At 43.9% G+C, this 14,543-nt stretch overlaps 1 protein-coding gene across 3 annotated transcripts in view; it reads right to left on the minus strand.

Moving 5' to 3' along the window:
• Window positions 1–14,543, minus strand: part of VAV2 (vav guanine nucleotide exchange factor 2) — a 141,709-nt gene that overhangs the window by 104,805 nt on the left and 22,361 nt on the right. For all 3 annotated transcript variants that reach the window (XM_089535077.1, XM_089535076.1, XM_089535075.1), the window contains exon 2: window positions 9,409–9,525. In XM_089535077.1, coding sequence (XP_089391203.1) covers window positions 9,409–9,525 — 117 coding nt within the window. The remainder of the gene's footprint in view (window positions 1–9,408; window positions 9,526–14,543) is intronic.

Genomic DNA, 14,543 nt, shown 5'->3' on the forward strand with positions numbered 1-14,543 from the left:
AGGATTTGGGTCCTCAAGGGGATGCCAATTTGCAAGCTTCACCCTATCATAGCATTTCCAGAGGAAACTTAAAAGTGCGTTGTCAGATCACACTTCATGCACAATTGATCCAACAAGCCGTCACACAGAAACCGACACACAGCAACGCACCTAGCATTCAGAACAATGTCCAATGTCATTTCCCTTTAGTTCAATTTAATGTTGGAGATTGCTGCTCAAGAGAAACAGACTGGGGGGGGGGGACAACCAGAGACCAAGGAGTTGAATTGTTAAATGTGTGCATGTATGTGCATGCGCGCACACACGCACACCTCAAGAGCCACTGTTGAGTTTACGGTCCATTTGGCAAGAGGATGAATTAAGTTAAGGGACTTTCTGAGTAATCCAGTGATCACGGGACTTAATCTACTTAGAGGTGGGTTGGGAGGCCGCTTTAAAAACAAGGCCAGAAAGGCACCTCTGAAGGGTAATAGTAAAGTATTTCTTAGTAGCTCAGCTCAGTCAAGCGTCTAACACAGTATGGTGACTTTTCTTTTTTGAGCGCTGCACTTCCATTTTGAGAAGTTTACTCAAAACAGTCTGACTGCTCTCTGCAGGTGCAAGCCTCCCAACAGATGTTTCCAGCTTAAAACACTCAAAAGTCGATAGCAATACGTTTCCTTTTATGAAAAACAAAATCAATCCATTACAGATTCCTGCGTCTGCTCAACTGTGCAACGGCAGGCATCCTGCGAGACTCTTCCTGCGCAAAAAGAAGACATTTTCTCATTTAATTCATGGCTCTGCCCTCATGTTGGCAGCTTTGCACAGTCCAATACATGGATTCTTTATCCACGGATTCAACCATCCATGGCTTGTAAAATGTTCAGGGGGAAAAATGTAAATTACAAAAAGCAAGCCTTGATCAGGCCATTTTCTCTAATAAACACTATTTTATTGTGCCAATGTATTTAATGGGACTTGAGCATCCACAGATTTTGGTATCCTTCAGGAGTCCTGGAACCAAATCTACAACTCCCAGAATCTCCCAGTCAGCACGGTCACTGGAAACTGTTGTCCCAAACAGTTAACTTTCCTGGCTCTGATTCTGACCCCATCCTCTATGCCACAATTGCCTCCTGGAACCTATTCCCTGTAGCAAAGAATCTCCCTGGAAAGAAAAGGGATGAGTAGTAAGCGATGACAGAAGCTGGGCCTTTCCAAGCTTTCTTATTCTGCCTTGGCTCCAGTGACCTGTCAAAGCAACTCCTCAAAGGGAATCCAGAGAGCCGTTTACCCTGCTGACAGATGAGCTGTGGATGGAAGGGGAGATGGGAAGCTGGCTTTGTTTGCCAACCTCTGCCATTTCCAATTAACAACATTACTATGCCGTTTCATTTCCTCTTTTCCCTCCTCCTTATGCAAACATAAAGGCAGACAGTTGCACATTGACTGAACCAGAGAGACTCCGAGCTTCACGAGAAGAGGCTAAAACTCACACCTAGAAGGAGGTTAGTGAAATGCAAAATCCAAAGTGGTTTCTCATCACAGTCTAATTTGCACCTTCCTTCTCCCCTTCCCCACTTAAAAACAGGGGGCATGTGGATGCTCAAAGGGAGACACCGTCTCCTGCGAACATAAAGGTTCCTGCTTTCTTCAGCAAAAAGCCTGGTGGCTCCTTTCAGCAACAGTGCATAAACTGCCCATGGGGTACATGTGAGCTCTTCAAGCATGCCTGTGTCTCCCAGGACTGATCACAGATTTTCCAAAAGTCCACACACTGCTCCATTATTTGAAAGAAAATTCGGGCAACGATTTGCTCCAAAATCACTCCAAATGGGAAACCACCATGCCTGCAGCAGTGGTTTCCCCTTATTCCCACAAGTCTTAAAATCACCCTTACATGAAATCAGAACTTGCAAGTGACTTCAGGGTGTGATTCTAGGTTAGTGTGGTCCCTAGTGCGCACACATAGGGCTGGTCCCTACCTCACATAAGTTGTCTACTTCTGCCTTGGAAATTCGCTAAGCATTATGGCTGACAATTCTGCTTTGTAAATGGCTTAACATGTGCACGAAATTGAACTGAGTTGTTCCACAACATCCATATTCACCTAAGGGCTGCCGTGACGTTACAGCATATGGACACTGACTTTACAGTGGTGGAGTGATTTGTTCTCCATGGCTCAGTGACAATCTGGAAACTAGCTAGAAAATGCTGGAGCATGACAGAAGTGCCTGATGTGCGTCAGAAATACCCAAAACACTTTGGAACACTCATGTCTGTGCCATCATGCTTATCTAACAGAGTATCATTGAGCTTCTACCATGTGGTTATGGTTTCATCAAGTTATGAAACACAGATTGTAATGTAGGATCTCGACCACCATTAAATCTTGCAGATTGCTGCCCACTTCCATCAGATGCAAGAATTACTGTCCTTAAGTGGCAAGCAGACATACATGTGGACAATCCTTCATGCATTGGCGGAAGTGGACTGCAGTCTGCAAAAACCTCTGCCCTAATATATTTGATGGTTCAGAACAATGATTCCCAAACTTTGGTCTGCCAGGTGTTTTGAATTTCAATTCCCAAAAGCCCCAGCCAGCTTGGCCAACAGTCAGGAATTCTGGGAGCTGAAGTCCAATACATTTGGAAGACCAAAGTTTAGGGATCACTGGTGCAGAAGATTCTCTGTTGTTCTGCAGCAACAGGAACAACAGGAGATGCATATTTTAGTTTAGTTACTACACAATTACTAGAAAGAGCAATGTGGAAGCAATGAGAAAAGTTTACTGTAACCAAGAGCTAGGATTGTTCAGACCTTGGATTAGCGCTGGATCTGAACATGGGAACTGAGTTATAAACAGAGTATTTAGGGAGAAGGGTGAAAAAGGTTGCCAGGTCACTAGCATCCCTGGCCCTGACATTTTAAGGCCAAAGCCTGGCAACTAGAGAAAGTGTCTAGTGATCTCACAAGGGATGAAGTCTGGCAATGTTATTATACATCATACAAACAGTAAATATATCGAGTACACATGCTCAGAGCGTGTCATTCAAATAATAATAAAAAAGTCCTGCAAATGAAACAATGGACAGAAGGGAGGAGGAAATCTCTGAAATGTCTAAAGTAGCCACTTCAAAGGAGAATGAAACAAAAGAGATCAGCAGCACATTGGTTTTAAAATCAATCACTGGCTTTCAAGGGAGTAATCTTGTTCTGAGATTCCACCCCTTGCCCTGAAGTCCAGAGAAAGGCCAGATCCTAAGATCTGGCAACCTTTGGGGGCAAAAGATGTGCCCACACTTGCATAGTTACAACCAACAGAACTACAAGGCTTTCAGGACACAGGGCCTTCTTGGTGGCTGATCCCAAGCTCTGGTCCTCCTTGCCAATGCTGGCCTGCCTGGCCCCTTCTCTGACAACCTTCCACGGCTGGCGTGTATTTTTCAGACAGATCTTGTTATTATCTGACTGGTCATTGATGTTGTCTGACTGCCCTCATAAGCTGGTATTAATAGCCATGCTGGAAGGGAAGGAGGAAATTCTAGTCAAAAAAAGAGAGGAAGCGATATTTCCACATCAGTCAAAACCGTATTTTATGATCAGTGTCATTTACTGAACCTGAGATGTTTTGCATGCTTCATTAGCAGATTGAGAAGACCTTTCCATCACACAAGATTGACTATACTGTGTTTGAGGGCCATTTAAAAGAAATCCCATTGCAAGATCAGATTTGTCATTGTGGCAACGGCTGCAATGAATCAGCAGCCCATGTGCTGCTATATTGTCCTTTTTATAGAGATCTGAGGAGGGAATGGATCTCCCCTCTCCCAACATCTTCGCTTGAGCGTTCATTCCATTTTTATGTATCCTTTCTTTTACCAGACGACCAAAAATATGGTGACAACTATGTCTGCAAAACTCAAAATGGGATGCTGTTAAAAGTCATGTTTCTGAGTCACGTTTTCATATAGCATCCAAAATGTTTTCCACTGTGTATTAGATGACTTCATTTAACTGTACAGTTAACAAAGCCTCTGACAGAGAAACTCCTTTTTGCAAAGTCTTTTTATGGGAGCCCAGCCCAGGCCAGCCTCCCTTTTCTTGCATTCTGGATAGCTAGATTTTTAAAGTTCTTTTTAGCATTGGCATTGGGAAGATAGTGAAGGAGGGCTGGAGAAAGATAGACTTGCAGTATTAGGTTGCAGCAGCATGTATGCATTAAATAATGCAATACAGATCGACCTGGGAAAGGATGGGGTTCTACTCTAGCTGATCCTACCACAGGCATAGTATATTCTATTTGTTCTAATCTATTCTGGCATAAGTTTTTGTAGACTTAGGGGCTGTACAAATAGCCAGCCTCCAGAGGACGGGAAAAGGAGCCACAAAATGCAGCTCCTTTTTGCACCCTCTAAAGGGTGTCACAGCCACGGCGTCACAGCTTTGTGATGCCCTTTTGACGCTGCATCATCTAGATGCAGCACCAGGGTCGTGCCATGATGCCGCACGCCTTCTAGAACAGTGCACAACATCATGGCATGAGGGGGTGGAGTCACAGCATCCAGCGTGTGGACGGTCCGCCATGACTCCGCATCTCATCCACATGGTCACCTTGAGTCGGAACCGACTTGAGAGCAGCTAACAACAACAATGGTCATTGAAGGACCAAAACAGGAAGAAAGATGGTGCCTAAGGCCAGGATGGGTGGATACCCATATGAATGGTGAAGGGAATGTAGTGTGTGCAGGCTGAGAACCAGAAAAGAGATGTGATAAATTGGCCAAGTTATTCTACAACATCTTTGTCTCAGTCTCAAAAGTGTTACAAGATCCCTCTCCGGTATGCCAGTAATGGTTTATTGTAATACTGTAATTTTTAACTTCAATGGAATGTGGCTGATGCAAATAAAGGCTCTGCCATCCTTAGCAAACCTGGTCATGTCTGTTCTTGCAAACCTCGGGCAGGAAGTAAGGAGCTACACAGGACGCAGCCGTGTTTTCTCCACCGATAAATCCCTCCTCCCCACCGGAAATCTTATCTGCTATTTCTTGTCAGAGCCCAGCAGGAATTGCTTACACTCTGAAGCTTATCTTTTTAAGCATAGCAACTAGAACTTGCTGCGGTGAGAGGGGGAGACAATGGATGGTATCCTATTACACATAGGCATGGGTAAGCCATGCTATACATGCAGGGCAAATTATTCACCACTGCACAACAGACATATTTTGCTGACAACAAAGAAACAGAGTTGCACATACAACAATGTGGTATGTTGCGGCTGTGCACTGTGCATTGCAGTGTAACATTCCATGTTGCAGTTGCACACTCCACAACAATGCCCAGTCACCGGAATGCATTATGTAATGTTGCTGTTCTGTATGGGGTGGTTTAGTGCCAAAGTAATGCATCTCTGCATGCAGATATTTACGGTACACTGAGGGGATGTTGGGTTGTGGCCAAGGCAGCCAGGATTGTTCAGAAAACATACCCAAGGGTAGCTGTGTTGTCCATATAGCAAAGTACAATATCATCCAAAATCCACAAAACAGTGATAACTTTATTGGGCCAACCAAAATGCACATTATACATGTTGCAAGCTTTCGAAGTTCCTTTGGCTTCTTCATCAAGCAAAGGTGTTAAAAATCTGAACTGAGGACATTTTTAACACCTTTGTCTGATGAAGAAGCCAGAGGAGCTTCGAAACATTGCAGCACGGGCAATGTGCTTGCAACATGTACACTGTGCATTTTGGTTGGCCCCATAAAAGTATTACTATGGATTTTTGTGGGTTTTTCGAGTAATGTGACCATGTTCTAGAAAAAAACCAGAAGAAACTATGGATGCCGGCCACGAAAGCTTTGACTTCAGAAAAGTATTACTGTTTTGTAGATTTGGGATGCTATTTGGATGATAGGATTTTTCAGGAATCTGGAGCACAGCAGCAAATTCTCCTTGTCCCCTTGGATTTGTGTGGAAATGAATTAAGACTTTATAAAGACTCTGATCCCCTTCCTTGCTAGTGACTTTCCAACGCATCAGGAGGCAGGGTTCTCTCTCTATTCTAAGTGTTGGGGAAAGCCTGCATCTGTGTATGTGCTTACATCAACAAATATATATATAGGCACACACATCAGCAAATACAACCAAACAGAAGGACAGAGTTATTGCAAAGGCAAGCGAGACAACTACCAAAGCATGTGGCTTGATCACTCCGGGTCCCGTTCACCACCAAGCCTCGTAATTTCTCTTTTTCTGCTGACTCGCATGACTCAACATCCCCTTCCAGGATTTCACTGCAAGAACTCCAGGCATATCCATCATTTGGGACTGCGCAGTCATTAAAATGCCTCTCTTGAAACCCATTCCTGGCAAGTTCAAAAGAAGAGGAGAAAGGAGGAAGGGGGGAACGGAAGGGGGAGAGTGATAAAGGAGGTCTTTCTCTGCTGAGATGTTTATGAGCCCTCTGAATTACAGTTCCCTGAAAGAGAAACCCTGACTCTGAACTTCAGAGTTACTGCATTCAGCTCTCTTTCCAGGGCTTCACTTCCACCCCTAGCCCCAGAGAGCTTAATCCATATTTATGTACAGACCACATCTCATTATGCTCGGCTCCAGCAAATTAAAGAGTATGTGATGCACCCCTTTTATGTTGCTGCTGTCACTAGCCAAAGGCTGTGACCTACATTGCAATTTTGCATAATTCACTGAGAAGTTCATAAGCTGAATTTGAGGAGGCAAGGAGCCCTTCTTTCCCCCTCTCCAAACTCAGGTTGCTGTTTGTTGTTGCGTGCCTTCAAGTCATTTCCAACTTATGGTGACTCGGAGGCAAACCTATCATGGGATTTTCTTGCAAGGTTTGTTCGGAGGAGGTTGACCATTGCCTTCCCCTGAGGCTGAGAGTATGTGACTTGCCTAAGGTCACCCAGTGGGCTTCATGGCGGAGCTAGGAATCAAACCCTGGTCTCCAAAGTTGTAGTCCAACACACAAACCACTATGCCACACTGGCTCACAGCCTTGCAACGTAATAGTAGGCACAGGGGGCAAGAGATGCCATTAAAAGGGTCGTTCCAGCTCCTGAAACTATGCTCTAGCCCCAGGAGCTCTGAAATACAATGAAAACATTAAACTGCTAAACCTTGCAACACTATAATACTAAAAGGAAAAAAAATGAGGTTATGATTTTTAAAGAAAAATGCAAGGCATCAGCCAAAACAGAAACATAAAACTACAATCTCAGATAATACACTTGCTGATATGCATAAATGAATGAAAGAGTGCCTGAATGAATGAAAAATATAGAAATGTACACGGATGATGTTTTAATGGCCCTTCGCAGAGCTTTAAAGAGGATGGGAGAAGAGCTGGAGAAAGTGAATGCTAGATGGAAATGGTGCTGATGGTATCAGTCCAAGGCAGCAGATGATTTCCATACCAGTGGAGCAGAAAAGCTACTCCAGGTTTTAATCCAGGCTTCAAAAGATCTTTCCAAAACCTACTCCTAAACACTATCCCACATCTTTGTTACCTCCTTTAAAACTAGCCAAAATCTGGCATGGATTCAGTGCCCTACTGACATGGAAGTCACCAAGCACTATGGGCATCAACATTAGCATGGGTTACAGCCACATCCAGCATGAACCCAAGTTAAGTTCATCTACAAAAAGAAAAGTCTCACACATAAACATAACCACATCTGGAGCCTGCTGGACAATATAATGAGTCTGTACCATCAGCTGACCTGCTCACCTTCCTTCCCTCCTACTGACTTTCCTCTTATGTCACAGAGTCATAGAACCATAGAGTTGGAAAGGGCCTAATGGCTTGCCTAGTCTGTCTCCCTGCTCAATGCAGGATCACCAACTGAAGCATCCCTAGCAGACAGCATGTGGTCATATCCCTCCTTGGGATCCTCAGTTATTACTTTCATCCCACCTTTTTCTTTATTGCAAGGGATTCTCCCTCCCGTCCACCATCTCAATTGGGTGCAGAAGGACTTTGGAGCCAGAAATGCCACAGTATATAGCCAAGTATGTTCAGAGTCTTCTTGAGTCACAGCAAGCAACTACAAGCATGCAACATCTGGGATTGGCAGGTGGTACAAAACATCTGGATTGGCTACACGATATCAACACTGAGAACCTGGCCTTCTGTCTCCTTTGTCTCATCAACAGAGTTGTACCATCTGACTCTTGCTAGTCTTCACGTCCAGAACAAGGCAGCAGGGATCCTGAGTAGGAAAGGCTCCTCTCAGATCTGGTTTCAGAGTCAGTGACCCACAGCAGCCCTGGCCATCTTCTAATTCTTGCAAGGATGTCACCTTGTAGCATCTGCCAGCAGGAAGCCTATGCATAGAATTCTAAGTACAGGCAAACCAAATAACAGCTCCCATTTCCATCCAAGTTAATCCCACCTTCTCAAACAATCATTCTTTTTCCCCCAGGCAAAAACAGTAATCACCAACGTCTACTTGGAATGGAGCATACAAATATATCCGATGAACAGGAGCAAAGGATTTCAAACGGCAAAAGCTAGTTCTCACGCAAAGAAGCACTTCTAGTCCTATTTATCTGGCAGAGGAGGTTAAATCTCCACCAGATGAGTATGCTGTTGGTGGTCTAGTGGTCTGAGTCTACTTCTTTCTCTCTAAGTACACAAGAGCAGATGGAAATTATGACCTTGCACCCTTGGGAAGAAGAAGAAGCCTATCCACCCCAGAGAGACAGTCAAAGGCTGTTTGTCCTTCCTCATCTACAGAACAGAAAGATGATGTCCAGGTGGCCCTCCATGGTAAATAAATGCACAGAACGACCAAGATGCACCCAGGAGCCTCCAGATATATTCACCCACCAGAGACAAAGAGTCTTATCACATGACAAAATTAAGCCAACATCCAGCGAGAGAGAAGTGGCTTTCTACTTACCTGTCCACATGCAGTTCTGTTTTCTTCCTGAAGGAGATGGTCATAAAAGTGCACCATTTGTAGCACTGGGAAAATCTGTTTGGCAAAAGGTATTCTTTTATAACCATATCACTCCGTAAGGAGAATGGAAGTGCTACAATGTCATACACAGAAGTAAGCAGAAAGTCGCTTCTCTCTCGCTGCGTGTTGGCTTGCTTTTGTTATCTCACAAGGAGATAACAGATACCTTATTGCATGGGGCCTAAAAAGGCATTCCTACTGACATAAAGAGGAGAATACACTGGCAAAAGCCACCAAAATGATCCTGGCCCTAGAGACCTGTTAAAGTAACCAGCAACCACAGGAATGTATGATGCTGTTTAGCCATGGTGCCTATACCAATAGGACAAAAAGACCGCCAGAACCGAGCAGGCAGGGAAGAAAAAGCCCCCACAATGCATTCCTTTCATGTGTTTTGGCTTGTTCTTTTGTAGGAGAAACACACAGAGAAAAGAGTACTTACTTTTCCAAAATCCCGCACATCAAAAAGGTCAAAGGGGTCAAAGAGCTCGCTGTTCCGGAGGCCAAATTTGTCGTGACATACTTTGAGGAAAGTCCGAATGTTCTTCAGGCAGAGAAACTGGAAGATGGGAAAGAAGAAGAAAACATTAAACTCTGAGTATAATTTTGCTACTGTTGACATTTATTAGGTCCAGAAAGGGCAATGCACTGAAGTGAGACACACAGAGGTGATCTCAGCAGTTTATGACTGCTATGCTTCTAACAACACTGTCATCCCAATGAAGCAATGACAGCCAACCAAGGAGGAGTGGGACCCACTTGCATCCAAAGGAGTTCATGGAAGGGAGACATCTGACTCTAGAACTTAACCATAATCCTACCTTTTGGTGCTCTTGTAAGGCAAATACAGTTGCCCCTCCTTTCTCATGGACTTAGGTCCATGGTCTTGAATATTCATGGAGGGGCAACCGCTGTTATTTTCAATGGGACGCGTCCTGCGTGCGCTCAAGGGCACTTGCCCCATTCAAGCCTATGGGGCTTTAATATAGGCGAATCTCCATTTTCACAAAGGAAGGGGGTCCAGAACGGATCCCCCATGAAGACAGAGGGCTGACTGTACTCTTCAGGCATGTATAAGGATGGAGACATGGAATTACAAATCTGAAACCCCTCTTTACCTTGGCATGTACTATGACATATTCCCAGGGTATGGAATGAACACATTCCAGATAACACAATGACCTATCAACTAGTTATCAAGTAGTGCAGTTATCTATAACAAGCTGCCTAGGGCAGAAACAACAAGGATGTGAAGGCATTACATTTCCAACACAATGCAAATAATGGAAAGTTCATGCAACAGTGTAATGACCATTATTCTCATCATTTTTTAGTTGACTTTCAGTGATGGTCTTTATCTTCTATCAGCTAAGTAACTGATTAACTAAGAAACCTCTCCTGGCCTAGCTTCCCCAAACATGATGAAAACATTAACCCATCTCTGATTACTGGCAGAACGGACTTCCTTCTCCCCAGGCAGATGATGTCCAGTAAACTAGGAGTAAAGATATACAACTGAGCACCAAAGTTACAACTGTGCCACCTATTGTATTCCCTATCACCATATACAGATGTGAGAGACGGACAGTGAAACAGGCGGATAAAAAGAAAAGCATCTCCTCTGATGGATGTGGTGCTGGAGGAGCATGCTGAGAATACTGTGGATGGCCAAAAAGATGAACAAATGGGTCCCAGAAAAGATCAAGCCTGATCTCTCTCTAGAAGCCAAGATGACCCAGCTGAGGATGTCATACTTTGACCACATCTTTGGAAGGCAAGACTCATTAGAAAAGACAATAATGCTAGGAAAGGTGGAGGGATGCAGAAAGAGAGGAAGACCACATGCTAGATGGATAGACTCAATTACGGATATGATATTGCAGGACCTAAGCGGAGCAGTTGAGGATAGGAGGATCTTGGAGATGTCTCACCCACAGGGTCACCATGAGTTGAGATCAGTTTGAGGGCAGCTTAACAACAACAACAACAACAAATAATAATAATAATAATAATAATAATAAGGTGGGAATTACAATCATGCCAATGGTGTGAAAACTGTGATGAAACCGTGATTGTGAATACAAACAGTTACGGTTCCGTATTCATGATAGCTATTTAGTAATGATTCTGAGACTATAGCCACAAGCCTCACAATTCCCAGTGTAAAAAAGATGCCGTCGAACCCTTCAGTATTTTTAGCTCTGTTGTATTTTTAAGACAACCACAAGAGGAGAGCACAGGGGAAGGAAGGGAAACTCCTTGGAGAGCTGGCGCATGGTTCAAAATGCAGCCAAGCATCCTGAGTTAATGCAGCCCTGCTTCCCTAGAAAGCACAAGTGATGCTACAGTCTGACAAGGCCAGTAATGGATTGATGGACTATAATAACCATTTGCAATAGAGCATCTCTCTCCTGGGTCCCTGTAAGAGGCACCCAAAGACTCAAACGGGCGGCAATCAGGTGACAGAAATGGATTCGGTGACAATAAACATGCGGCTCTTTTCTTTGCACAAGCTGAAGTGCTGCAAATAAATCTCACAGGCGTCTTTGTCCTCCTCCTCCTCCTCCTCTTCATCCTTTTTATTTATGTCTCATTTTCTTCGCCAGAATTGGAGCTCAAGGCAACTAAAACATTGCGGATACAATATAGATTTTTAAAAATGTGGAAATGGCTGTTCACTGAAATACAACTGAACTATCAATAACATTAAAAATAATTTAAAACAAACAAAAAGAAGTTACAAATTGTCTTTCTTTGTTATGTGCTTTCAAATCATTTCTGGCTTATGGAGACCCTAAGGCAAACCTATCATGAGGCTTTCTTCACAAGATTTGTTTAGAAGACCTTTGCCATTGCCTTCCTTTAAGGCTGAGAGAGTGTGACCTGTCGAATGACATCCAGTGGGTTTCCATGGATGAGAAGGGATTTAAATCCTCATCTCTTGGAGTCCTAGGGTGCATCTGCACTGCAGAAATAATGCCGTTTGGAATTATATTTGTGGTTTTTTGAGAAATTTAGCCAGCTCTGTCAGAAAGCTCTGGTGCCACAACAAACTACAAATCCCAGGATTCCAGAGCACTGAGCCATGGCTGTTAAAGTGGTGTCAAACTGCATTATTTCTGCAGTGCAGATGCAACCCTAGTCCAAAGCTCAAACCACTACATAATAGGTAAGTCCAAAATGACTTGAAGGCACAGAAACTGCTGGCTAACACCAGCTTTCAAAGCAAAGCTAAATTTAAAAGCCTGGTACAGATAATGCCAACACATACATACAGATTTTTCAACTTCGCTTTGCTTTCCTGACTCTTTAAACAGCCATTCAGTCTGCCACATCATCAAGCGGTAATGTTTACCTCCAGGAAAAAAAAAAGGTTCACCTTCTGGTTTATGTACATCAAGCAATATTGATTTTTTTGCAAGGCTTTCAACAAGGTCCTCTATGATATTCATGCTGACAAACTGGCAAAATGTGGACTAAATGATGCTTATTAGGTAGGTTTGTTGTCGGTGAATGGATTGAACAGATTGACCGGAAAGAGCACTCACTAATGGTCCCTTGTCATCCAGGAGAGCGGTGACAAGTGGGATGTCACAGGCCTTTGTCCTGGTGTTAGCACAGTTGGTTTGACATCCTTACAAATGACTTGTAGGAAGGAGTAAAGGGGATGCTTATCAAATTTGCAGATGGCATTCAACTGGGAGGGGAAGCAAATCTCTCAAAAGCCATAATCAGGATTCAAGATGACTATAATGATTAAAGAATTAGTCTCAAACAAACTAAATTTCAACAAGCATAAAAGAAAGGCATCCATGGGAGATCTGGTTGGCCCTCTTCTTGCTCCCTTTCTGCTGGGAGATGAAAACCTTTTTGTTCAGGCAAGCTTTTGAGACCTGAATTATGTAGCAGAGAGCCAGTGTGACGTAGTGGTTTCAGTCTCGACTGAGACCAGGATTCAATTCCCTGCTCAACTATGGCGATCTTGGGCAAATCACACGCTCTCAGCCTCAGGGGAAGGCAATGGCAAACCTCCTCTGATTAAGTCTTGCCAAGAAAACCCCTTGATATAGAGGGTCACCATACATTAGAAATGACTTGCAGTATCACAGCTCTCTCATGCACATGTAGCCTTGTTTTGCTCTGTCAACAGAAGTCACGCAATGAGCAAGATCTGATGAATCCATAGCTATCTTACAGAAAAGCAATGAAGCCCTGTTAGTGAAGTGTGGGGATGTACATTCAAACATTGGCAAGAGGACTGCAATGCACATCAGATCAGGCACATCTGATACACAATGAGCACTCCTGGTGTGCCTTGGGCACTCCTGTTGTATGCCGGCACTCCCTAGCCGGTGCCCAAATACCTGCCCAGGAGTGCCCTGATGTGCTTCGGTGCCCACTGCCCAGCATTCATTACGCAATGGATGCTCATACGTCGTAACACCTTGGCAACCCCTAGGTGAATACGGATGTTGCATAACCACTCCGTCTAATTTTGCACACTTGTACAGCCATTTAACATTTTTAAAAGGTGGGATCCCTGAGAACTAGCAACATCATGAAACACTGTGGTGGTGGTGGGCCTTCAAGTTGTTTTTAACTTATGGCGACCCTAAGACAAACCCAGTGGGTTTCCATGGCCAACCAGGGATTTAAAAAAGGGCTTCTAGTCCAACACTCAAACCATGCTACCATACTGGCTCCATCATAAACCTACGGCAGCACAAAGACCAAAAGAGCTGCAGCACTTCCATGTTTGACTTGGTCTCTGGTAGTCTGTTGTATGTGCCTTACAAGTGCAGAAGAGACAGAGAATTACAGCCTGATTTGGTTTTGGCTGGTTTGGGTTTCTCCTTGGCTTTCTGCATTGTAGAATCAGTGCTCGTCTCAGATTTCTCACCGTATTTATTCCTTTTAAGCTGCCATTTCTTCAAAATTAATGGCTTAGCCTGTAACCATAATGATACAGGGCCTGCTTGAGGCAACGGCTGGCTCCTTTTCAGAGCCTGGGATAGGGCTGGGCTTCTTCCCTCCTCCTCTTCCTCCACTCCAAGGCCTCTTGCAGATGAATTTGCGAGAAAGAAGCAATGTGGTTGAAGCAAGGTTCATTAGTTTCCTTTCTATTGATCTAAGGCTAACACCCATCAGCCCCAATTTGAACAGACCCATAGACATGCCTGGAACCGGTTAGGGTTCCCTTGCACAAGTCCCATTGGCTTCAATGGCTCTACCCAAGTTTCCCAGTGTTGGAGGCTTTAGTCATCAACTGAAGGCACCTCTCTGTTTAACCACAGAATCACAAAGTCTTGGGGTTCAAAACCTTCTCTGAGCATGTTTTCCTTTTGTTACATGCGCAGTAGTGAGGACTCCTACCTGAATACATGTAGCGTGCCCAAACTTAATACTTTATTGTTTAAAGTAAAAAGCATTTCTTAACGTAAAGGGAAACTTTAAATCCACATGGCCCTCAAGCATTTGGGCAACCAGAAAAAGCGATTCCCGCAAGTTGTGTGGCCATTGCTCACCCAGGACATACTGCATATATGTAGAAGTCTAGAAATTTAGTCAAAAAATGGA

Source organism: Sceloporus occidentalis, unplaced genomic scaffold, assembly GCF_023333645.1.
Source record: "Sceloporus occidentalis isolate IW3139 unplaced genomic scaffold, rSceOcc1.0.p SCAF_8, whole genome shotgun sequence".
NCBI classification, from domain to species: Eukaryota; Metazoa; Chordata; class Lepidosauria; order Squamata; family Phrynosomatidae; genus Sceloporus; species Sceloporus occidentalis.